Consider the following 27,141-nt stretch of genomic DNA (forward strand, 5'->3'; position numbering starts at 1 on the left):
GCTGCGGAGGATGGGGTGGTGGAATACACTGACACAGGAAACTCCCCTCTGATATAATGGGCGCTTGCTGCAACTGGCGGCCCTGCAGGGGTTCCTCTGGTGGGATCAGATAGGTATCTCGGTCTTGGGAGATGTTATGAGGAACTGGCTCTAAAATCCTTCCAGGACCTTCAGAAAGAATTTCACATGCCGAGGTCCCAATTCTATCAGTACCTTCAATTTCAGCATGCTCTGTCCCTAGAGGGCTTGGAGTCCTTGGCACAGTTCAGCCCGTTAGAGGCGAAAGTTTTTATGAGTGATCTCCAGGATCGCAAGATCTCTAAGAACTATCCATCCCTAGTTACCCATTGCTCCTCCACATTACAGAAACTCCAGGGGGATTGGGAAGGCGATGTAGGCCCATTAGACCAGGAGGACTGGACGGAGGCCATAGCTGCTCCGCAGTGGGGAGGCCATAGCGGTACGGCTGCGCCTTGTCCAGTTCAAGTATCTACATAGGGCTTGCTTTACACGGGTATGTTTGTGGTGGGTGGGGCTGATTGCTTCTCCTGGGTGCCTTAGATGTAATCTGGAAGAGGGTACACTTAAACATACTGTTTGGCAATGTCAATCCTAAGATCGCTTCTGGAGGGGGGTTCTCACCTGTTTATCAGAAGTATTGGTTTGGGATCTCCCCCACTCGCCAAAACTTGCTCTGCTACCTGTCATGAAGGGGATAGGAGGCAACATCTGCAAACGCCACTTATTTCAATTAGGCCTTACTCTGGCGAAAAGGGACATAGCAAGGGAGTGGAAGGCACCAAGGGCCCCTTCAGTAGCTGTGTGGAAGAACAGTCTAGACTTCTGTATGGGCCTGGAGAAACCCATCTTCATTGTCAGGGGATGCCCACACAAACACTTCAAAATATGGAAACGGTGGGCGGACTATCAGGGACTGCTTTTAGAGCCGGTCTCAATGGCAAGGGACCCCCCCTCTAACATGATTCCTATCGCATTGGTGGGAGCCAGGGGCTACTGTGTGATTGGGAAATCCGGTGGGTAGACCTTTTGTACTATCAGAATGGTTTGGTCTAAATGTGGGTGTTCAGTGCGATCGGGGGGAGGGGTTGGGGGCTGGGGGGAGTTAGATTTTATTTGTATTTCTCTTTTATCTCTTGTGTTTTAAGATGAAAATGTCAAAGTCAGTATAATATGATTTGATTGTGCAGCTGTCTCTGGGATACAGAGCCGTGCTATACATGTGTAACTTGACAAATAAAATCTGTTTAAAAAATAAAAATCATTCATTCTGCCTGAGCACACGTTTCCAAGTAAGGGGTCACCTCTCCCTCCTTGTCATCTTTTGGATGTAGAAGAGTTGGACGATGATGGTCCATTTGGGAGGGCCCACAGCCCTTCGAAACTCCATGTTTAATGCCAGGAAGAGGAATATGAACAGTATTACAGGGAATATTACGAACCCCAACAGACAAGATATGCGGAACTATCCAGACAGCGGGGGAAACGATTCCAGCAATATTACCATCCTTTTTCAGGTATGGTACAGGTTGCTTTGACCATTTTCCAAGTCCTCCAATGGATTCTGCAGGACCACTTTGAAAGGTATCCAGAGCCCACAAGTCCAACATCCCCGACACAGCTTAGTGCTCTACCTCTGCCCCCAAAAACAGTGAGGCTTATTCCGCCACCCCTGACGCCCAGGATGACTCCTGTATCCAACATTGCTGCACCTCCTAGGGATGATCCAATCGTCGTGGGACGATGACGAAGAGTAGGGAGAAATTCCTGACAACAACAGGGATTGGAATGACTTTTTCATTCCAACTCCATCGCCACCTGCTCCTCAGGCAGTAGACTCGCCTCCAGATGACATATGGGGTTTCCACAACCTGATGGAGAGGGCTGCAAAAACCTTCCCGGTGCCAATGTCAGTCAGTTTGACTGCTTTTCTTATGATCTCAAGGAACCTACAAAGAAGTTGGTGCATGCCATCCCAATAGATAATATCTGGGAAGAGGGCACACAAATTATGAAGAACCCTGCGACAGTCACAGGTGTCCTACCACTGATAAATAAGAATTACAAAGCTACAGAAGATTTACCTGATAGTGTTATTCGAAACCCAAAGCTGGACTCAGTCATCTCACAAGCGGCTCAGCGCTGTCCCAAAAATCCCTCCCCGCCTATCTCATCTCTACCAGATACTCTGGCTATATTGGGCTGATATAATCGACAGATGTGGTTCGACATCAGTTCCCTCATACACCTCGTGCCAGACGATAGAATATCGAAGGCAAAAAGAATTCTACAGGAAGGGGAATGAACATCCTTTGAGGTAGTTGATTGCGCTATGGATATAGCCTCAGTGGGCTTTCAGGCAGCTAGCAGGGGCAGCTGTTTTAAGGCGAAAAGGTGGGCCAAATGAACCTGCATTATATTGAAAGCTATGAGAAGAATCTCTGTGTTTGAATGACCACTACATAAAACCAATTTGGGATAATACTTACTTGGCTGCCCAAGCAGGTTTTGTGCATTAGCTGTACCTGAAAGAAGAAGTTGCATGATTGGAATAAGAATTTGGACTGACATTGTATCGAGTTAATTTAAATTCAGATTAATTAAATGTTTTGTACTTCCTAAGCACTCCCTTTTTACGTATATTTGTTCTTTCGGCCTGAGGTTCAGTCCAAAATCCCAGATATGTCCTATGCTGGCAAAGCCCTCTTTGGCAAATGTGGACTATTCTTTACAGGCCATTAAGGCAGATACTGATACAGCTAAATCGTTGGGCACCCTGCAATTTTAGACAGTGCCCTTCGGGAAAGCATGAGGAAGAGGTTCCGCCTCATACAGAGGGGGTTAGTAAATGCTTTCAGCAATAACAACCCTACCAACAGCTGTATAGACAATCCTACCAGCAGCAGCCCTATCGACCACCACCTATGGTTGTCTATAACAAACAAGGGCCTAGGTAGAAACAGACCCCCTTCAGGGTAGAGATACCAACAGGAAACCGTGACCCATCTCAAGTGCTGGTAGATACAAACCTATGCAAGCTGTGGGAGCAGACATTTCCAATTTCCCCCACCAGTGGCGACAAATAACATCAGACATATTAGACCTTATCACCTATAGTCATACCCTTGATTTCATCAAGAGACCACCAACCACTCCACCAAGGGGAGTGCACCCACGACGTTTTCACTTACTCCCGAAGGAAGCATTCACCATGTCAAGCAAAGGAGAAATAGAACAAGTTCTCCACTCCCAAAAGGGAATGGGTTTCTACTCTGTTTTTTTTGCTCATGCAAAAGAAAACGGGAATGACGACCCATTTTGGATCGCAGAAAATTAAACAAATTTCTACAAAACCAAACTTTTCGCAAGATCACCCTTCCAGAAATCCTGCATCTCCTCAACCACGGAGACTACATGACTACCCTAGACCTGCAGGATGTCTATATTTACATTCAAATACATCCAAAACATCACAAATGTCTACGATTCACGGTAGCCGGTACATACTACCAGTTAAAAGTCCTTGGATTTCGCCCCTGTAGCAGCTTCCCTAATGAAAGACGGTTATCAGATATACCCATACCTCAACGGCAAGTTAATAAAAGCACCAACGGCCAGTCAAGCATCAAAAGTCACAGACGTTTGTCTTCCTTTGTTCATCAACTTAGGTCTTACTGTCAACCATCAAAAATCTTCCCCACGCCCATCAAGATGGATATTATTACTGCGAGGGATAACATCCAAGAAAAAGCTTTTCGAGGACAGACAGCGAAGATTCCAAGAACTAGCACTCCAACTGCTGGGACAAAAGTATGTATCAGTTTGTCTGTTCAAATCACTCTTAGGGATGTTGTCCTCGGCGATCAACCAAGTCCCTTTCTCCCACCTAAAAATGAAACCTTTACAGAAGGAACTGGACAAGCTATGGATACAGCCCGCATGATCATTCGACGATCTAGTGACAATCACCCCAGGCATGACTGGAGCTCTAATCTGGTTGTCACAAACCAACCATCATTCCTACTGTATCACATTCCTGCCTCAAATACCCATTTACGTAAAACCACGGCCTCCTTAAAGGGCATGAGCAGCCACCTACAAGACCGGCTGAACCCAGGTAAGTGGTCTTCGGTTCAAAGGGCCATGCATATCAATCGACTTGTACTCAAAGCAATGTTTCTCAGTCTCCATGTTTTCCTACCATGGATAAACCAGTTCGTCAGTATTAGTGCGCACAGACAATACCACCAGCATGCACTATGTGAACAAGCAAGGGGTCACAAGATCACTAGCCTTTCCAGGGAAGCTCAGGGCATCTGGAGCTGGCTCATGACACACAGGATAACACTTCAGGCGGAACATGTTACAGGGACTAGACATCTCTTAGCTGACTCGCTGAGCAGAACACCGACCAGCTGCCACGAATGGGAACTGGGCCAGTCCTCACTAAACAAGATCTTCTCCCTCTGGGACAAGCAGGTGCTATATCTCTTTGCCACGAAAAAGAACCAGAAATGCCAGTTCTATCAAAGTTGGTATCCACATCCAGGGGTGTGGGAGAATGTGTTTTCGATCAGATGGTCAGGAATGTATGCATACGCTTCCCCCCCGCCCCCCCCCCGATTCCTCCTATTTCAAAGGTACTCATCAAGATGAAGTCAGGGGGCTGTCGTATGATCCTTATATCCCCTAGATGGCTCAGAGAGCACTGGTTCATGGAGCAGCTCCTGTTGTCAGAACCAACCACATTCACCTGAAAACCATCCAGGACATTCTTGACGATGAGCCAAGGCCTGGTCCTTCATCTAGGCCTGACTTCTCTCCATTTAAACACATGACTCCCGAATTCCATGAGTTCACAGATCTGAATATCCCCCAGGACTGCAGGGACATTCTAGAAAATGTCAGGGCGGTTACCACAGCAAAAACATATGGATTGAAATGGAAGCGTTTCTATCTATGGTGCCAGAATTCGAATATACAACCTTTTCAAGCACTACCAGAGCAAATATTACCTTACCTTCTGTCGCTAGCACAATCGGGCTTGTTACATGCGCCAGTTAAAGTACATCTTGCTGCAATATCAAGATATAGACACTCTTCCAATTCTTTGTCCTTGTGGTCAAACAGGATAATCAAACAATTCTACGTGGCAGTTGAACATCGTATTAGCACAACTCATGAAGAGTCCATTTAACCAATACACAGAGTTCAACTTATTGATTGAACTCCTCCGGTAAGTCCAAATTGCAGTCCAAAAGCAAGCACAAAAAAGCAAAGCAAAACTTGACCCCATCCCTTACTGTTATGAAAAAAAACTTGACCCCATCCCGCCACTCCATATCCAAGGCATAGGTGCAAAAGTATCACTATATCAGTCGTGCTTCTTCAGGTGCCTTGTTGCAGAGTTGATTTCCCAATTAATTGCAGTGTGCTTGTGTTTCCTGGGGCATCAGCGACACGGCAGCAGATCAATGCCTTCACAGTGGCCATGCTGCAGATTTTCAATTCACTTCCGGCTCCCTCTGGTGTGCCATTGGGCCCTAAGAAATCCACAGTGGTCTCTTATCTGGTTCTTGCTAGTGGGTCTGTCCCCAGCACCATCTGACTCCTTAGGACCCATTCCAGGTCCAATAATATATCTACTTCGGCTCAAGGACCTGAACCTGGCTGTTTCTTGTCAGTGCCAGGACAATCAACAGAAAATTAGCCATTGCTGATTACGCTGTGTGACCCTGAACCTACTTCTTCTTGATCTCGACAGATGTCATGCTAAGAAATTACTGAAGTGCAACTGGAAGTCATACAGCCTGACTCTGTACCAGGGTCTCTATCAGGGCGGATGCACCAATAGGGACTCCATTATCTTTTTGTCTCTGAACAAGGTACACCACCAGAGAGTTATTATGGTGGGGATGTTGATGGTACTATACCCCCTCATTATGCCAATCACAGTTTTTACATAGACTTCAGAGGCCAGTGGGCTTGATAGCTCTCCTGGTACAAGATTGGACTTGCCTTATGGATAACCAATGGCGGAGAGTGCATCATTTGCAGTCATCGTCTCATGGGCTGCTGAGGTCCTTGAATTGCAGCTGCCTTCAGTCGAGACCAATATTTTTTCTACACACCTCCTGCAATCCCACAGACGTTACCTGCAGTTCAAGGTCGGTCAGGAGCACTTTCAGTTTGGACTACTTTCCTTCAGCTTCACCTCCTCTCAGGTGTTAACGGTACTAGTTTTCCCCTATCTCAGCAACTTCACTGATTTAGACTGCTTCCAGACAACGATGATCCTCTTCACATCGAAGGGGTTCATAATCATCTGATGCCTTCCTGATTTTGGAAGAACCTGATCACAATTTTCAGTGGTAGCTGCTCAAACATATTTGGTTCAGCAACAAGCCCCTCTGCCATCCCCACCCAGAGCTAATGGTGGTGGCAGCCATGCCACTACTTGGCTGGGGAGGTCATCGGGTAGAAGAGATCAGAGGACTCTCCAAGGGAAGCCTTGCTCCATATTGGTCTGTTGGATTTGCATTCCATTCATCTGCTACTTTCGTCCATCGAGGGTAAACTAATGTAGGTTCTCATGGAACAAACTGTACCATGTGGTATTTCAACAAACACATGGAGTGTGGTGTAGCGTCCCTTATCAGGATGCTGTGCATCTTTTGTTGTGGTTGAAGCACCGGGGCACCTTCCTTTTCGTGAAACACTTGGCAAGGTCCTTGAATGCCAGAGCGGATGATCTGAGCAGGAGGAGCCTGGAACATAATGGGTGATATCCACATTGCAGTTTGGCACAAGGAGTCTTCCAACAGTGGAGAGATCCCCTTATCAATACCATTGAGATGCATAGTATCAAGAATCTCCTGTCTCACCAACAGGGCAGGGCCGTCCACCAGAATCTGTGTAACCTACACCTACATGCATGGAGATTGAGCATCAGCAAAAGTGTGCATTTGACTTGCTGGCTGAATTGGAGGATTCAATCCTTGCTGTCAGATACCCTACCAAGCAAATTAATTTATGCTGTGTGCTGGGCAAATTTTTGGCCTAGGATGACGTTTGCTGGACTGACCTCTTACGTGCAAAGCTGTCAGTTATCGTTTTGTTTGATTTATCTTTGGCCGATTAAGGCATTGCAGTGCACACTATAAAATGTTATTTGTGCCCTATTGGCCTTTCTGTGTTTGCTGGATCAACTGTCCTTGTTTCAATCACAACAGTGGGACCATAACTTAGTCTTGACATTTCTCTTGTGTACGCCCCTCTTGTTCATTGCGATGACATCAGCTCTTCACATGAGCGTGCAGAAGGCACTTTCAGTGCATCTGCCTTACACCACATTTTGCCTACACAAGTTAGTGCTGAGCACTTGGTTGCATTCTTACTAAAAGTTGTGACTCCCTTCCACGTTTTGCAATCTTTTACTTTGCAAGTATTTTTAGTTGCTCCCCTTCTCTACTCAGGAGGCGAGGCTCCCTCACAAAAAGGGCTTGAAAGCTGTTAAATTGATCATACCAATGTCCACTGCGTGGACAACCAGCTTTTTGTGGGTTCTCTGGAGCAAATAAAGGTAAGACCGTGAAGAAGCGGACCTTGATGAGGTGGATTATCCTCTTCATTAAGATGTGCTAAGCACTGGCCAAGAAGCAGCCCCCTTGAGGTTTGAACGCATTCCACCATGACTAAGGCTGCTACCAGTGCATTGGCTTGCGCATCCCTATCCTTGAAGTTGCCAGGCTGCGATGTGGAAGTCCATGCATAGGTTTATGAAGCACTATTGCTTTGATATGAAGGTCCTGTAGGAGGGGCATTTCGCCCACTTGATCTAGCAAGCATTTTTGGTCTGGGCCACTCCACAGACCCTCCACCTGGGGATGTACTGCTTTGGTACCTATACTCGAGTGAATAAATGGAGGTTAAAAGTATCCATCAGAAGAAACAGTGAGTTTTAGTAACGCTCTTTCTGCAGATTCCTTGCCAGTAGAATAATACTCTACCTACTGCCTTCCCACCTCCCTGCTCTGTGAAGTGGCCCATTTTTTTTTTTTACTAAAAAAAACCTTGCATTTGTATTCAGCACGCTGGTACAAATAGTTGTTAACGCTCTGCGTCTAGGTGCCCAGAAGAGAACAGAAACTGACGTCAGCGTGCAGGGGTCGCACTTCTATATGGCTCTGCTCCTTCATTTATGTGGTGGTGTGGAGTCCGCATTGAGACGCACGTCGCCACCTAGAGGTGAAAGTTTGCCGGCTTCAGTTTGGCATCCTGGGAGTATTCTAAAGTGTGGAATCAGCGGTTCAATTGAATATCCACCAGAAAGAGTGTTACTGAAGGTTAAGTAACTTGTTCTGCTCTGTTTTAAGGAGTTTGTTAGTCCCTTCATCACCACATCTGTAATAACTTCTAAGAGGGCTTTATTCCCTATGAACTTTCTCTAGCGTACAGAGGTCCATTTCCACCCTGTCCTATATCTAGCGTCTGGTTATGATTTCCATGGTTTTGCCTTCATCATTACCTTAATGCAACCTACATGCAACCTTTTGTTATGACTATAGTATACATTATTGTTTTCTTGTTGCAGTTTAACCCTTCAGGATACTGTCATTGAGACATCACATTTCCCTCCACATTCCCTTCCACTTTTTGCCTGATGTCTATTATGAAGGTGATTGATCCATGGTGCAACACATTATAGCAGACATTTGGCTTCAGTCAAGCAGCATAGATCTGTAACCTCAGAGAGAAAAGTCTTTAATGTGAAGTTGTCATCCTATAATGATATCCTGTAAGGGGCTGTATTTGATTTAAACTAAAACATGTTTGAAAGTAATTATAAAATTCCAACCAAAATTAAAAGGTAAAAAAACAAAAACAACTTGGTGTTTAAACCTTCCAATTCTATCTTCAGTGTGTTGGTTGGATTTTCTTGCATTCATTGTAAAGGCTGAATTTCTAGTTTTGCTGAAGAAATGTCCTTTTATTATTCTCTACTGATGTTTTTGGTTGAACGTACAATTAACATAGACACCATCGATGTATCCACCTTTATTTTTCCAGTTTCTGGAAGTTCCATATATTTCCAGAGAGAGCCCACAAGAAAGCTTGGATGATCACAATGTGTGGATCCCACAGAAGGGAGAGCATGACAGCTGGATCAAAAACCTGACTTGCACGCTGCTGGACAGTAGTGGGGTGAAAAGTGAAGTGCTTCAGTTACTGAAGCCAATGTGTGAGGTGAGAAGGCCTGTAGCTTAAATTGACTGTCACAATACAATGATATGATACTAAAGTCTACTGTCAGATTAAGTTAAAGAAAACAAACACTAATCTTAAAGATAGTGCTTGATTCTATAAACTTATGTTTGCCTGAGGTGAATGTAACCATTTAATCACCCGGCAGATATTTTACAGTTGTTGAGAGGGAGGTTTGGGGGTGGTTAGCAATGAATGTTTAGGTAATGGACAGTTGGTTTGTTGTCAATACATGGAAATAATTAACTGAAGTCTAAATGTAACATGTAGATATGAAATACGATCTGTGGATAAGTGTAATCGGTCAGGCTTACTGGGTCACATTGCAAGCGAATTCTTACATTTTAGATTTGCCGATGATTTGTTGAGCCACTGGTTTGGATGAGGTCGGCAAGAGGCTTAACATATAGATAAAAAATATGGGGGGCACAACCAATACCATGGTAACTCTGCATTCAGTGGTCTGTGGAGGAGATGTACAGGATGAATGTGGAACTGATTTTCAACATCCAGTGGGAAAGGATCAGAACCAACACAGCATTGAGATAGGGATCACATCTGTCTGGATGTACGACATTACAACGCATGCTTTTACATCGCATGCTTTTACAACGCGAGTTTTACAACGCATATCATTACAATGCATAGCGCTTTGGGGTGCTGGATAGTGAATAGTTTAATTTACTATTCCAACTCCAGTCCCCGTGGACACTAGGGAAGGTGTTGGACAGTAAATTAAACGTATTCCCTATCCTAGAGCGCCCCCCAGCGCAATGCGTTGTAATGGTTTGCGTTGTAAAAGCTGCGATGTAAAAGCATTGCGTGGTAAAAGTTGCGTTGTAAGTGATGTTTCCCCATCTGTCTTAGGCTGATTCATTAAGATGGAAGTATCATTAGTGTCAAATGTAGCTAATACCATTAATCAACGCAGAGCTACGATAAAATACATTCACAATTAGCTAGAAAAAGTCAAGTTAAAATAAATACTGTCTCGTTAAGCTGCCATCCTATGATTGTCAAGACCAGCGATCATCTCTAACTCAGTGCTGTGTCCAGATGTAAATCAAGCCTACATAGGATTGAGGCTGTGTTTAGATTTCCTTAAAGAGAGTAGCTGTTAATTGGTATGACATTGTAGGAGTTTAGACTCTGCAGGTAACAGTGATGTTGTGTTATACAGACTCATATTTAAGGAGATCCGATTCTGGTTTCTTCAGTAAGCCTATCGTCACTATCCATTTAACTGAAACAATAACAGGAAATGAGACTAAAATAGAGGTATTTTGTGATAACCATCAAGGTTCTCATAGTTCCGAAGTTAGTTTAACTTCAGCAGAGTCAGTGGACAGGAATCTTAGGTGAACCTGATGTGCTGTGTGACATTTCTACTTTAGGTGTATTAGATAATACGAACAGTGCTATGGCAAGCAACATAACAAAATATGAATGTGATTGTTTGTGTAATGAAACTTATTTCCAGGTCTTTGTGTATCATTCATAGATTATTTCATTTATACTTGCATCGTTTAATGCTAGGTGAAAACAGATTTTTGTCAAACCGTACTGCCATACCTGATCCACAACATGCTTCTTGAGGATACCAATGATTCTTGGCGAACGCTCTTGTCCAGGCATGTGCAGGGATTCTTTACCACCTGCTGTAAAGCTGCCCCTTCAACGAGCCGCTCAACTACACCAGCCAATGCAGACTCAGGTAATTGAGCTTGAGCAGTGCAGCGCTATCCTTACCCAGCATTATAACATGCTTCCGTTCTATAGATAACAAACCTATTCTTATTTTGATTTATATCTTTTCAAACTTAGAGCCAGACGCCCTCGCCATCCCTGCAGCCTTAGATAAAATATCAAGGCGAACAATGCTGTTTGTCATTGACTACTTAAGGAAACAAAAGAGGTAAGATATGAGACACATTCTGAACACATCGAAAGAGAGGTTTTATCCGCCAATTGCATTCTCCCTGAATGACCATGTGTAGGAAAGCGCCCCTTTTGCCAGATACCTGGTGAGTGTGTCCTTTGATCCTGCTAACCAGGCTCCAGCACCTGTGTTCTTTCTTAAAACTGTACCTTTGTACCCAGAATTGGCACACCTCTGGCCCACCTGTAAGTCCCTTGTAAAAAGTACATCTGCGACCAAAGGCCTAGTGGCCTGAGAAGGCCTCTGAGGACTGCAGCATTTATTACGCCACCCTCAGAGACCTCTCACCTTAACACCCCCACCCTGCCAATGCTGACTGGGTGTTTTGGTACAGACCAAACTAAAGAGTCTACATGGCATGCATCGTGCACCATGCCCACCACCCTAAAGGCAGGTTACACCATGTCCAGGTGAGGGCACAGCTGCAATAGCAATATGCCCCTACAACACGAACTCCACAGCTCAATGATGGCTTTACTGAAGTCTGGGAAGTTTGGTATCAAGCTTCCCAGCTCATTAAGCCCACTCTGATGTCAGTGTTGGATTTAATGAAAAATACACACATAGGGCAACTTGGAGATGCTCCCTGAAAAACGACCAACTATGGTGTGGTTTATGACTGGCTCCTAGCCATCGGCCACCACCAGACAGGTTACTGGACCCCAGGGTAGAAACCCCTCCACTCTCTGGGTCCAGGAACAAAGCAAATCCTGAGAAGAGGTGTCATGCCTCCTGCTCCAGGATATGCAGGGTTCTTGAAGAGGGAGCTTCAAAGGCATGCCACCTTTGTTAGCTACCCCAGCCTTTTGCTGCTATCAGCAACTGGCTCACACCGGTTCTGACCTCCATTTTGGGTGCGAGACCCAGCTGGTAAGCTTAGCCTGGACCAGAGATGTGCCCACCTTTGCCAGCCCCATCCCTCAGGTGGGGTGGGGGGAGGGTGGGGCGAGGCGAAGCACACATCTCAGTCCCTGCCATCTTGTAGTTGGGGGGGCCATTCTAATCAGGAAGAAGCTTATGCCCCCTCCCACTGGAAGGTGGCATACTAGGGGGTGTAGACACCCCAGGGAAGGGACCCTTGTTCTCAAAGTGCACACTGTAATGCCCCTAAACCTATTGTTTAGGGGCACCCCTGAACCTTGCCTCTTCACATTCGATGCGACAAGCAGGATCGAAGACCTGTGCTGCAGAAGAAGAGGATGATGACAACTGTTTTGGCCCCAGCCCTACCGGCCTTTCTCCTGCTGTGAACCCCTGCAAGCTGAACCTGGCCTGTCCTGCAGCCTCTAAGAACCCCAGAGACCTGCCCTGCCTTCACAAAAAACTCCTATCTCCTGTGGACACCAGATTTGTCCAACACCAAGCCAAGCCAAGCCAAGCACTCCAAATCCAGCTGGATCCGGGAGTCCTCATCACTCTGCGCCCAACGCCAACGGCCCGAGTGACCCAAGGCCCCAGTGAGGTTCCCTCAGCGATTCTGATCTGAGTGCCTGCGTTGGATGTCCACCTATCTGCACCTCGACGCCTGCAGCCTCAATCTGAAGGACACCCCCCACTGGAACTGGTCAGAAGAATCCAACACGAAAGGAAACCTCTGCATCCGCAACTCCTATGATCTGAGGTGCCCGACTGACGATGTCCTGGTGTCCAACAACTCTTCAACTTCATCCTCCAGTCGGTGGTTCCCTTCGTCCAGTCTTCTTGCTCTAGCCTGCAGTCCTTTTCCGTGACCGGCGTCCTCCATTGAATTGCATTGGGCTCCCAACACCTCCTAAGCACCCTGCACCTGGCCGCCCGTTCCGCTGGTGGTGTGGACTTGGTACTAACTTGGGACCACCTTTACCCTGATCTTAACCCTAGGAGCTTGGCTTCTGAGACCGAGTGTTCTCCCTGAGCATTCCCCAACCAAGGTGCCCCTTTGGCTAACATTGGCACCCTGCTCCCGGCTCCCCTTGTGCCGCTGGTGGTGCCCCTTGAGTGCCAATTTGAATCTTGGTTCTACCCCCAAAACTCCGATTCCAAAACCGTTTTACCTACTTGCAACTTAACACATCATTTTTCCCATAGGATTGAATGGCTGGTTTTCTCTAAACATTTTAGTTAAGTGTTGAACTGTCTTGTACTGCACAAAGAGTAATCAATTGCTTGCACAAGTGTTAACCTGCTTAGAAATGTCCTTTGTGGTGTAAACTGTTAGGAGTGTGTATCGTACCAAACCAGAACTGTAATCCAAAAGTAATCTAATAGTAATCAAAACGTACTTACCAGCATTTTTGAACTGTTTTCTCAACTGCAAAAATTAACCTGACTGTTCCTGCAAATACAGTATTCACTGTCTTGCTGAAAGTAACATTGTATGAAGAGTTTAACTTACCTGCTATAATGTTCTAGAAATAAAATAACAGAATAATAACTTTTTATACAAACAATTGGTCCGATTCAGTCTTTGAGTGTGTGATACCATTTCTTGTCTTAGTGTGTACAACAAATGCTTAACACTACCCTCCTGATAAGCCTGACTACTCAACCACACTACCACAAAAGAGAGTAAGGTATTATCACTTTATCTTCTCCTATACCTCTAGGGATCTACTAGACTCTGCACACACCATACTTTTCTTTGGTATAGTGTATATATAGAGCCAGCTTCCTACACCATGATTGAAAGATTTAAGTTGGGGTGTACGCAGTCTCAGTTTAAAAAACACAATTTGTTAGATTAGAGACCACAGCTATACAGTATCTTAGATGAGTACATGAAAATGACCGAATTGTCTGAACATTTAATATTTAGCCAAGCATTCCAGTGGCTTTTCAAATTGGATCCATCCTCCCATTTTACAGCAACTGACTCTTGGCACATTTGTTTTCTTTTCTTCCTCAATTGTTCTAGCTCCACTGCTCAAAATGTAATCTAGTGTGCACTGTTCGAGGCATGTGGGCTGCTAAATTCATATCTTAGCATTAGATCGCCGCCTAGTGTTGGGCTCGGATGATTGCACATTGTTGTCCTGGAAGAGTCTTCGAAGTATCCTGAGATAGGTGGCTCCTCCCCTGGACTACAGTGCGCATGGGCATCGGCTCCATCCCCAGATTGTTTTTTTCCGCCATTGGGTTCGGATGTGGTCTCGACGTCTTACTGTCGGAACCAAGTAAAACTAACTTTTAGCGGCCAAAAGGCCTCGATTTTATTGCGTCGGTATTGTCTGCGCACGGTCTCGAGTCTTCCGTCTCTTGGAGCCGGAATAAGCGGAGTTTTTATCGCTCTCTGAACTTTGAGGCCTTCTCATCGCGACACGACTGCAAGCCTTTTCGGACATGGAGCGGAGCCCGTTTAAGTACTGCCCGCTCTGTGGGTCCAAGTACCCACACATCGATCTACACCCCGTCTGTAACAAGTGCCTTTCGCCTGACCACGACGACGGAAAGTGCAAATTGTGTGCGCAGTTCCGCTCAAAGAAAACTCTCAAGCTTCGGCGCGCGGTGCGCTTGGAAGCTAAGCAAGCGGCCCCGGATCCGGAGAACATCTTCGGCGACCAGGACGAAGAGGTCCAGGGTCACCATCTACAAATCTCCCCACCAGAGACGGAAATCGAGGCGGATCCGGGAGACGACGACGGAGTCGCGGGTCAAGGCCTTGAATACGTCGAAGAGGTAGGAGACGACGATGAGATTTATGGGGCCGCGGCAGACAGCTCGGGGGACGAGCTCTGCCCCGAAGGTTACGAAGATACCGACCGGGACGCGGGATCGCCTGTCGGCCTTACCCAAGACCCGTTGCCGCAAGCCACAGCCCCGCCTTCGGGCCCGGCTACGGACTCACTTGCTGAGCAGACCGTTTCGAAAACGAAACTGAAACCATCGGGATCGACGACACCTAAAATGGCCGACCCGAAAACGAAACCGAAACTTAAGGACTAGAGTGTCCCTAAGATGGCTGCCGTGCCGGTGAAAAAGACGGTACCCGCTACCCCATCGGCTCCGTCGACCTCCGGTCCGCAGAAGCCGAAGAAGTCCGTCGATTCCGATGCTGCAAAATCGAAACCGACGCCTGTGGAGGGGTCCTCCAAGAAAGATGGTCGGCACGGGTCAGAGGCTGTGACGCCGTCCAAGCCCGCCAAAGTCGGCTCCAAGGAGGCTACGCACAAGAAGTCTGCGCCCCGGACTCAGGAATCGGAGGCGGTGAAGACGGGTTCCGCGCCCAAAGCGCACAAGGCCCACAAGGACGTCGGATCCGAGGGACCGATCAGACCATCCTCGTCAGCGACGAAACCCACTGTGAGTGAGACGTCCCTCATCGCAGACTCACTGCAAAGAATCAGGGAGAAAGCCTTTGCCCCGTCGGCTCCGATACCATCGCCGCAGCCGCAAAAGGACACTCCAGCAAAGCCTTCTGGGAAACTTCTCTTTCTTTTGCCGCCTAAGGAGGCGCCAAAAGCGTTTTCAACCAAATCGGCTCCGAAACAAGTTTCTTCGCCGGCTGGCCCGCTTCCACGTCGGGTACTCGAATCAGAAGACGATTCAGAGCATTTCATCGACGCTGACACAGGCAAGCTGACCCTCTATAAAAGGAAAATCACTTCGGAGCCAGTGGACTCCTATGTCATCCCACTGAAAAAGAAGAGGGTGCCCCTTGACGCCTCAGGCCTCACGGAGCCAATCCAGCCTCCTCCAAGACGGAGCCCTACTCCCTCCCCAGAACACTCTGCGGGTGAGGGGTATGATGAGGACGAGCAGTACAATTTCCCTATCGATGAACCTGATGCACAACCGGATTCATACGATGACACTGGTGACCAGAACACCCAGGGTGTGGGGCAGGACCCGCAGCTCTTTAATGCACGTGCATCCCCGACTGAGGACTCAGCAGGCTTTCATGCACTACTTGAAAGGGCGGCAGCCAATCATGATGTGGACATGCATGCCGACCCGGTTGAGGAAGACTTCCTTTTCGACACCTTTTCAGTCTCTGAAAGGACAGTAAAGACACTTCCTATGCTAAAAGGAGTCCTCAAACATGCTGGGGACATTTTTAAGGAGCCTACAAGAGCGAGAGTGGTCAACCCTCGCATTGAAAAGAAGTACAGGCCTGCACCTGCGGACCCCGCCTACATCCGGGGACAATTGCCACTGGACTCTCTTGTGGTCGCCAATGCCAGGAAACGTGCCAACTCCCAGACAACGGGTGAAGCTCCTCCCCCGGATAAGGAGTCCAAAGTGCTAGAGGCAGGGGGCAAAAGAGTAGCTGCACAGGCATCAAACTTTTGGCGCATCGCCAATACACAGGCGCTCTTGGCGCGTTACGATAGGGCACACTACGACACCCTAGAACAGGTTGTACAACACCTGCCTCCACAGTTCCAAGAAGCTACACAACTGCTCATTAACGAAGGGAAGCTGATCTCAAACGCAGCCATCAAGTGTGCGCTTGACGCTGCGGATACAGCTGCTAGGGCTGTCAACACTAGTGTTATGCTGAGACGACCGGCGTGGCTACGCATCTCAGGCTTTAAACCGGATATTCAGACAACAATTCTTAATCAACCGGTCAATCCTGATAGTCTGTTTGGTCCAGATGTTGACACCACCCTAGAGAAAATAAAAAAGGACACGGAAACTGCTAAATCCATGGGGGCCCTGCAGTCTCAACAGTTTCGTGGCAGCAATTTTCGTCGCTCAGGTGCACGTGGGGTCACCAGAGGACAAATGGGTCAACAATCCCAGTTCTCAAAAGGTGGGGCACAATCCTCGTTCACGAAACAGAACAAGGGAGGTTACAGGAATAACAGCAACAGAGGTCGCGGCAGAGGAAACAACAACCCCCGCTCCTCTACTCCAAGCAAACAGTGACTCTCTGTCACTGCCCCCCGACCACCTAACACCTGTCGGGGGGAGACTGCAGCAGTTCCTGCCCGTCTGGAAAAACATCACCACAGACAGGTGGGTGCGACAACTAGTCCAGTATGGTTATTGCCTAGAATTGAAGTCCACTCCACCCAACATCCCGCCAAGGCACAGGCCTATGTCCGCAGAGCACTTGCTCTTATTGCAGCAGGAAGTAGTGGTGATGCTGCAAAAGGGAGCAATCGAGCAAGTGCCGGTGGGAGAGGAAGGCACAGGGGTATATTCCCTGTACTTCCTTATTCCAAAAAAGGACGGATCTCTCAGACCCATTCTAGATCTACGCCCCCTCAACCTGTACATACTATCGGAACATTTCCACATGCTTACACTGCAACAGATTCTTCCCTTGCTAAACAAAGGAGACTTCTTAGCAACCTTAGATCTCAAGAATGCGTATTTCCACATTCCACTACACCCGTCACACAGGAAATACCTCAGGTTCACTATTCAAGGCAGGCACTACCAGTTCAAGGTCCTACCCTTCGGAGTCACAACAGCCCCGAGGGTGTTCACCAAGTGTCTGGCGACAGTAGCGGCGCACCTCAGGAGGCAGAACATCCATGTCTACCCCTACCTAGACGACTGGCTCGTACAAGCCAAGTCAGAGCAGCAGTGCGCCGCGGACATGTCAACAACAATTCACCTTCTTCACGATCTGGGTTTCTCCCTAAACTACCCAAAATCGCATCTTCAGCCGGCACATGTCCGGCAGTTCCTAGGTGCAACGATCAACACCCTGACGGCCATGGCTCAGCCAAACCAAGTCAGGATAGACAGCATGCAGGCCCTGATCCAAAGGTTCAGGCCACAACACTCGCTTCCAGCGAGAGTGTTCATGCAGTTGATAGGCATGATGGCCTCCTGCATCTTCATAGTCCCTCACGCACGGCTACACATGCGCCCGCTCCAGGAGTGCTTAGCGAATCAGTGGACACAGGCTCGTGGACAATTGACAGACCTAGTGTTGGTTACCAGTCGGCATACGACTCTCTGCATTGGTGGACTCCACACAACCTTTGCAAGGGCCGACTGTTCCAAGAGCCTGTGCCGCAGATTGTCCTAACAACGGACGCATCTCTCCAGGGATGGGGAGCTCATGTGCTCACTTACACAGTGCAGGGACTATGGTCAACGCAGCAACAAAAGATGCACATCAACTATCTGGAACTGATGGCAATCTTCATGGCGCTCAAGTCCTTCATTGTACATCTGTGCAACAGGGTCGTGCTAGTCCGGACGGACAACATGACCGCGATGTACTACATTCAAAAGCAGGGAGGCACCCACTCGCCACAGCTGTCTCATCTGGCTCAGAGCATGTGGAAGTGGGCCATTCAGAGGAACATTTTCCTCATGGCAGAACACCTCCCAGGAAAGGACAATCAGATGGCGGATCTGCTCAGCAGGTACAGCCATCAAATGCACGAGTGGGAGTTACACCCATCTGTCCTCCACCCGTACTTCCAGCAGTGGGGTCATCCGGAGATAGACCTGTTTGCCACAAAGGAGAACGCAAAATGCCAACACTTTGCCGCCAGGTTCCCTCACCCACAGTCGCAGGGGAATGCGATATGGATGAACTGGTCAGGCAAATTTGCGTACGCTTTTCCGCCAGCCCCTCTAATACCGCTGGTCGCAAGAAAGCTAAGGCAGCACGAGATGACTCTCATCCTAGTTGCTCCAACGTGGGCGCGCCAAGCATGGTACACCACGTTCCTCGAACTCTCAGTGGTGCCGCATCAAAGACTGCGTCTCACGCCCAGTCTTTTGACGCAGAACCATGGAGAAATTCAGCATCCAGATGCGCAACAGCTCAACCTGGCGATCTGGCTCCTGAGGTCCTAGAGTTTGGGTACCTTAACCTGCCTCCAGAATGCATGAGCATCATCAAGGAGGCGAGGAAACCAACTACTAGAGCATGCTATGCTGCAAAGTGGAAGCGTTTTGTCGTCTACTGTGCAGCCAATGACATCAACCCGCTTGATGCATCTATCCCCAACATCATCTGCTATCTGTTGCATCTTTACAAGTGCAATCTGGCGTACACTTCCATTCGGATTCATCTATCCGCCATAGCGGCTTATCTTCAAAACAGGCAGCACCTCTCTGTCTTCAGAGTGCCCGCCATTAAGGCCTTCCTTGAAGGTCTGAAAAGAGTCATTCCCCCAAGGACACCGCCAGCTCCAGTGTGGAACCTCAATGTCGTCCTCACCAGACTGATGGGACCACCATTTGAGCCACTGCACTCGTGTGAACTCCAGTTCCTTACGTGGAAAGTGGCTTTCCTTATAGCTATTACGTCTCTGAGGCGTGTCAGTGAGCTGCAGGCGCTCACAATCCAAGAGCCATTCATTCAAATTCATCCAAATAGGGTAGTGCTACGCACTAACCCCAAATTCCTTCCGAAGGTGGTGTCACAGTTTCATCTAAACCAAACTATTGACTTACCAGCATTCTTTCAAAACCCGCAAACGGTGGCGGAAAGAATGCTCCATACCTTAGATGTACGGAGGGCGTTGATGTACTACATAGACAGAACACAACCCTTTAGAAAGACAAAACAACTCTTTGTTGCCTTCGCACCACAACACAAAGGCAACCCAATTTCCAAAGCAGGGATAGCCAGGTGGATTGTTAAGTGCATCCAGATATGTTATCAAAAAGCCAAGCGCACTTTAACAATTCCCCCCAGAGCGCACTCCACACGCAAACTGGGGGCATCCATGGCTTTCCTAGGGAACATTCCTTTAGAGGATATTTGCAGAGCAGCCACGTGGATCACACCACATACCTTCACAAAACACTACTGTGTTGATGTGCATTCCAAGCAGCAAGCAGCTGTAGGACAGGCTGTTCTCAAGACACTTTTTCAGGTTTCTGCAGCTGGCACGGGCAACCGCCGCTGATGGAGGGACTGCTATGTATTCTATGCTAAGATATGAATTTAGCAGCCCACATGCCTCGAACTGAATATGCTACTTACCAGTATGCATCTGTTCTTGGCATGTAGGGCTGCTAACATTCATATCGCCCGCCCTCCTCCCCGGTGCCTGTCGCAGCTGCAGATATACTATTGTATTTATTCATTAGCATGGACATCCTTTACACTTTTCACTCCATCTTCTGCCACAATGGCGAAAAACAATCTAGGGATGGAGCCGATGCCCATGCGCACTGTAGTCCAGGGGAGGAGCCACCTATCTCAGGATACTTCGAAGACTCTTCCAGGACAACAATGTGCAATCATCCGAGCCCAACACTAGGCGGCGATCTAATGCTAAGATATGAATGTTAGCAGCCCTACATGCCAAGAACAGATGCATACTGGTAAGTAGCATATTCATTTCTGTGTTTACAAGATAAGCACAGTGATGAAAATGCCCCTAAATGTGGCATTCTTGGATTTCTAGTCCACCTTTGATCTGGCCTCAAGAAACCACCTTTGGGGAAAACTGTCCATACTAGGCATAGAGCCAAGCCTTCTTTTTTTTTAATTCAGATGTTATATTCTGGAACCTCCACCCAGGTGAGACTAAGCCAAATGGGGAAAATCAGCAGGAAATTATACACTAATACTGGTGTCAAACAAGGTGTCCTTCTAGCACCTCTTTTGTTCTCTCTTTATATTAATGTTATATATGAAGACATTTTCAAAAGTGTCACCTAATGTCCCATCAATTAATGGATCCAGGCTTTACTATATGTGAATGACTCCAGCCTTCAAGCTAAGACCCTCCTCAAAGCCCTACAGGCACAGCTCCTTGCAGTGGGATCTTATTGTTTGAAAAAACAAACTAGTACTTAACACCAATAAATCCAAGATAATGATCTTTAGGAGCAAGTGCCCTTACGAAGTTTTCGTCTTTCATAAATCAAGAGAAACTTTAAAAAGTGGCTTCTTTGAAATATCTAGGTGTTCTAATTGCCAAAACACAAAAACAGGCAACACATTTTCAAACTACTATTGGTAATTCAGAAGTTGCTACCAATGCAATTTTGTGTATAGTGAACAGCGTACATGCCAACATTTTATAAGAGGAAAGTGGGAGATTTAAAAAAAATAATCGGGAGAATGTATTTCTCCCTTTAACTTCTACTGAGGTGTGTATCGGGTCAATTGGCTTGTATGGGACTTTCTAGTGTGCTGCTACGGGTTTAGAAATGAGAAATGCGAATATATGTTTTTACCTTACTTGTCAGGAGCACGGAGAAAGCGATATGGCAGGCAGACTGAGTGTAACAAGCATGCTGAGCACTGGCCTGCAGGAGCGGGTAGTTGGCAGTGCATACTCTGAGTCACACAAAACCAGTCCCTGTCCGATGAAGCCCGCGGAGGAATCAAGTTTTTGCACGCAGAAATCTGTAGTCTCCAGCCTAAATCAGGGGGGATTGGCCTGTATGGAACAGGCAGGTTCATAGGTTCTCCAGCTCCATCGAAAATGTCTTCGTAGCAAAATTCGGGGCTTGACAGATCAAAAGAATGTGTAGATTGTTCTGAGAGGAGGTTCTGGAAAACATTGTTTAAATTACCAGCAAGCTTCCCATCCGCTGTGCTGGAGGCAGAAGCAGACTACTCCACAACTGAGTCCAACTGTTAATCGCCCATGTTAAATATGGTCTGAAAAGGCTGAGTTCAAGACCTGTACACCTAGTTGATGAGGCCTTGAAAGGAAATGTTCCCATACAGCTGAAATCCAGCTATCGAATGGCGTAAGGAAGCGGTGAGGTTGGGCATATCACCATCTTCTAATCTAAACCTGTTACCAAGCAAGAGGCAAAATGCCATAATAAATAAACAATCATGTACTTTAAAGTTCTAGGAAATGTCTGCCCTTGGCAAAGTTTGCCTTGTTTGATCCTGCCCATCGAGCTCAGAAATACCTTGTCTTGCTAACAAACCACAGAGAAAATAGACTTTTCACCTTAGCCGGGAAGGTCGGGGGAGGAGGTGCCTACTACTATATACAGTTAGGAACACTCTCAACATAAGGGCACGGGCCACCACCAACCACATGCTTTTTCGAAAACAAATTAAAACCTGGTTGTTCTCTTCCATTTAACATACCCTCACCGGCTGTGTTGTTCTTCCTTCTGGCATGTCTGCAAGCGCTGGGACGCCCCGTTGCTGGGGTAGCCGTGCGCTATATAAACTGGATTAACATAACATAACATAACCTGGAGGTTTCTGACAAATGCATATGTGGCAAGAAAGAGGACATGGCAACACTTTGTAAGGTCGGGTCCAATATGATGGCAGCCTAGCAACAGAGCAGACCAAATATTCTTTTTACCAATTGACTTTATGGACTTTGTGACCAGTACAGCAGGCTTATATCTAACTCTCATCTGGGACACCCGTACAAAACGTCAGAACTCTTAATGAGTTATTTTCTGTGTCTATCTTACTTAGTACCGCTCTGTGAATAGTCCTGTCTGTTTGCCCTAAAAGTCTGCTTTTTACCCTGGTCCTTTATGGCCTCTTTTATCTAGCCCTGATCTTAGAACACATAGCATTTCGGTTTTGTTTTTAACCGGTTTAACATTTTATACTGTGGTTTTTCAATTTGTTTGTGCAAAAGGCTTCTATGTTTTGCACTGTGGGCCGAAAACACTTTAATAAAATATCAAATATTTGTTGCTTCAAAGATAGGTTTACGTCATATGAAATACCAATATATACAGTACTTCTGTGAGAGGCCTTACACTTCAGCATTGTCCAGTTTCTGAGATCTGGTTACCAGCCTTGAGTCTATGATAGTTACCAGAGCACCGTTGCTGTGAGAAGAAAGACTTGGGACTGTCTTCTGTGTCTTAGTGGGGTAATGAGATGTCAAGGAACAGAGATGGAGGGTGAGATGTCAAGGAACAGAGATGGAGAGTGTTAGTTTAGGAATAAACATTTAGTCAAGCTAAAACACACTTTTCTCAGCGGTAACAGCAAACACATTGAAGACTGCAATTACCACAAAGCACCCTGCCTAAGAACTCAAGTTTCCTAGTTCCTAGCATGAATAGCTCATCCAGCCTAAGAATTGTGTTTCTCATCTTGGATTCAAATCAAATCAAATCAGGTGTTTGTTAAGCGCAACTACTCACCTGTAAGGGCCTCAAGGTGCTGGGGGGAGGTGGGGGTCGCAGGTTCCGGTCCATCAAGGAGGGGGTCTGTTGAAGAGCCAGGTATTGAGGTTTCTTGTGAAGATGGGGAGCGATGTTATCTGTCTGAAATGGAGCGGAAGGTCGTTCCAGGCTCTGGCCGTGCGGAAGGAGAAGTAACGGCCTCCTGATCTGGTCTTTCTGGTATAGGGAACCTCGGGGTAGGAGAGCTGGGCTGATCGTTGGGTCCTTTGGGGTGCGTAGAATTTGAGTCGGCTGTTCAGGTATGCTGGTCCGGTGTCGTGGATGGCCTTGTGAGTGCGGTTTAGCATCTTGAAGGTTCGATGTGGAGCCAGTGGAGTGTGCACAGGTGCTGGGAGATGTGGCAGTGTCTTGGCAGGTTGGTGACCAGGATTGCTGCGGCGTTTTGGATGTTCTGTAGCTTGCGGGTGAGGTTTTAGTTTATTCCGCATAGAGTGCTTTGCCGTAGTAGAGCCTGCTGGTGGCCAGGGCGTGAGTGACGGTGTTCGAGGGAGATCCATTTGAAGGTCTTACGTAGGAGGCGGAGGGTGTGGAAGCAGGAGGACGAGACAGAGTTGATCTGGCGGTCCATTTACAATACGTAAAAGAATCCTACCAATCCCAGCATGCAATGAAAAAAATCTACTTGATGAGTTATGCACAGAACTGGGGAATTTTGAGAACTCTCGATAGTTGGAATGATAGTTCAGTTTCCTGTACTCAGCTTCACATGCTGGGACCACATGTGGCAGCCTCATGTGCATAGTGGCACTGTCAAGACTACAGAAGGAAAGTGACCGCATGAAGATTACATAGTCTCCGTGACGGCCAGCAGAAGAGGTGTTGCTAATACTTTTACGAAGCCAGTTCAGAAAAAAGCTACTCGTTGCTGGTACTGGGCAATGTTTTCATTATTTCTCTGCAGGAGGAGCAGTGCTTTTCTGAGACCTGCTTTGGCCCCATTGAAAGCCATTGGATTGCAGGATGAAATTGGTAGGCGGTAGGACTGCTGAAAAAAGCAGTAGCCCAGCAGCTAAATTGATGGGCTGGCAAGTTTCAATAACAGTAAAAGTAAGATTAGTTTTCTACAACAGAATTCCATGGGGGATATTCTCAAGAACGTGTGATAATTATCGCAAAATTAGCATAATGCAACTCATCACATTGCAGTCCAGCGAGGGAAAAAACGCTGCGTTAACATTGTATTCTCAACACGGCGGTACCATGGAATAGGCTCACGTTCACGCGTCAAAAGACTGCATTCAAATTAATGCGACGCCACAGAAATGCAAAACACAAACGCAAAAAAAGTTGCAATGAGGCCAATCGCGATACAAAAATCAGCGATAACCAGCGACAGGGCGGCAATTCCCACGCGTCATGTGGGAAAATGAACCATAAAAGCAAAACAAAAACAAAGGGAAAAAAAACTGCGTAGTACCTTAGATGCACCCGGACCGAGTGCAGAGGTCAACGCGAACCCCACAAGCCCCACAGACCACCAGCAAGTAACCTCGGGGTCAGGGAAGGCCCAGAGGAAGAGGAAGGCTGGGTTCAGCTCGCAGGAAAACCAGATCAGCATCACGGAGTGACAGAACACTGCCAACAAGTGTTTGTCATCTCCACTGTGTCATTGGCAACACAAACGGAACTATGGCATTCCACGTGAACAACCTGAATGCAGTCGGAGTGTCGAGGGGGTCAATGGAGGAGGTCAAGAGGCGTTGGCATGATGTGAAAGGTCAAACCAAGCACAAACCTGTTGCCAACAGGAAGGCAGCAACTTCGACTCAAGGTGGGAGTCCTGCGCCACAGGAGGAGCTGGAGGAAATGTTGACTACAGTCATCAGTGTGGAGACAGTGCAAGGAGTCCGGACACAGCTCGATAGGACCTGACACAACATCAACAGGGTGAGTAACGACCAGAGACTGGGGGGACGGGGAAGGATGGCACAATGGCACACATGCACAACGATGTGTAGCACACTGCACACCCACAATGACCCTGGATCATGTCCCTGATCCCCGTGGCACACTGCAGCATATATACAAACACCAAGTAGGCCCCCCGTCCACCATGTGCCCAAATTGGTCCCACCCCACACATCAGCAATCCCGCAACCAACACATGCACAAGTGCGAAACCCTGCAAATATGCACATCTGTGAGCCACACTGACAATGTAAGTTCCACTACTTGACGATCAGCATGGCTGCAGTACAATCATCATGACATTGTGCACGACACAACACTGAGGTGTCTGAGTGTGGACCATACCCGGAAAGGAGCAGGACACATCCACGTGCACAAACAAGCCCTGACGTCAACAATACATCTTCAAACAAACAATTCACAAGAGTACAGTACCGTCCAAGAGCACAAATGACCCAAGTCACCAACACCTCAGCACCATAAAAGCACAAAATTCAAATGCACACCGCCTCAAAGGGATAAGGGGCGGCAAAACCACTCCTGCAGGGGCGACTCTCCCACAATGCAGCACACACCCATAGCAAAAACAGCACATCCACATTGACGACAATGTGGTACAAAGTGCAACACTTACACTGCTGAACAGAGGACACAACTGGGTCCGCTTGTGCATAGAAACTTGCCAATCACATCTGACTTAGCAGGAAACTCTGAGATGAAAATGTACGTGTACAAACTCACATCTGTCAGGTAGTCCAAATGTCCACTGTCCCGCATCAAATTGTCAGCTCCTCCCAAACAGTCACAATATATATTGTCATACAGTCTGCATGGAAACTTGAACAGTGCGCCAGCATACATGTCAACACAATGTCAAAATGCATCTCCCCTTCACATTGCAGAGGGACAAACAACACCTCCAGCAGAGCAGACCAGACAAATCATCAGTGATGCTGAAGAGGACCTCCACACCTTCAACACCGACGCCCTACAACAGCTCATGGACATCTTAGGCAACCCACCTCCAGGAGCAGGTCAGCCCAGCTGCACCGAGGAGACCCCACCCCCTGTACAGACCACACAGTAAGAAGCACCTGCCACCACAGCTGGCTCCCAGCACCTCACCGAAGCACACATCGCATTCTAAGGCCAGGTGTTGGACTGCCAGAAGGAGGTGGCCGAACAGGTGCGGGAGGGGTTTCACCTCATGGAAGCTGAACTAGAACAAATACAAGGGTGTCTAAGTCCCATCAGGGACCACCTACACTCCCAGTCGGAGACCCACACTGCGACAGAGACACATTCATTTGCACATTTCCTGTACTGAACCACACCCAGAGCCCAGGGATAATCATTCACACCCCCACGCTGGACCTGCCTACGCCGGCCCAGTCCACTCCTCTTACGTATTGAGTGGGGGAAGACAAAGCTACATGTCTAAGGTCTTACCCGCTGCCTGTGGTGACATGGTTGCGTCCGCTGTACACAGCACAATGTAATGTTGTAGGGCCCAGGGCCCTTATGCATACATTATGACCACAAGGACACACTCAGATAGTTTGTGGAACTGGCTACGGGCATGTGCACCCGGTACCTTTATTTCCAGGGTCACATGTACAGTGACGCCTGTGCTGGATGTGTGTGGGGTGAGTGTAAGCCAGCCCTCATGGAGTGGTCGGTGCTGGCAACAACTTGAACAGTGATCACTATTAAAACGGAAAAGAAAACACCAGCATTACAGACACAACTGCAAAGCGTCATGGTGGTAGCCGGAGCAAGTACAGAGGTCACCTAATATGCAAACAGAAGTGTCTGTGAGTTGCAGTGCACTGAGGTTGGGGCACTGGAGCTGAGCGTGCTCATGTGAATAAATTGTTTAGGATTGTGGCCCCTTGGGATATTCCTGATGCTGCTGCAGTGAGGTGTGTTACACCTGCATCATCTTCCTCATCATCTTTCCAGATCTCCCA

General features: G+C 47.4%; 1 protein-coding gene across 1 annotated transcript in view; it reads left to right on the plus strand.

The window, feature by feature from the left end:
- Positions 1-27,141, plus strand: part of ATM (ATM serine/threonine kinase) — a 1,424,234-nt gene that overhangs the window by 895,000 nt on the left and 502,093 nt on the right. The window contains exons 36-38 of the mRNA XM_078657051.1: positions 9,088-9,264; positions 10,819-10,996; positions 11,107-11,197. Of these exons, the coding sequence (XP_078513177.1) occupies positions 9,088-9,264; positions 10,819-10,996; positions 11,107-11,197 (446 nt within the window). The remainder of the gene's footprint in view (positions 1-9,087; positions 9,265-10,818; positions 10,997-11,106; positions 11,198-27,141) is intronic.

The sequence above is a fragment of the Lissotriton helveticus genome, chromosome 8, assembly GCF_964261635.1.
Source record: "Lissotriton helveticus chromosome 8, aLisHel1.1, whole genome shotgun sequence".
Lineage (NCBI taxonomy): Eukaryota > Metazoa > Chordata > Amphibia > Caudata > Salamandridae > Lissotriton > Lissotriton helveticus.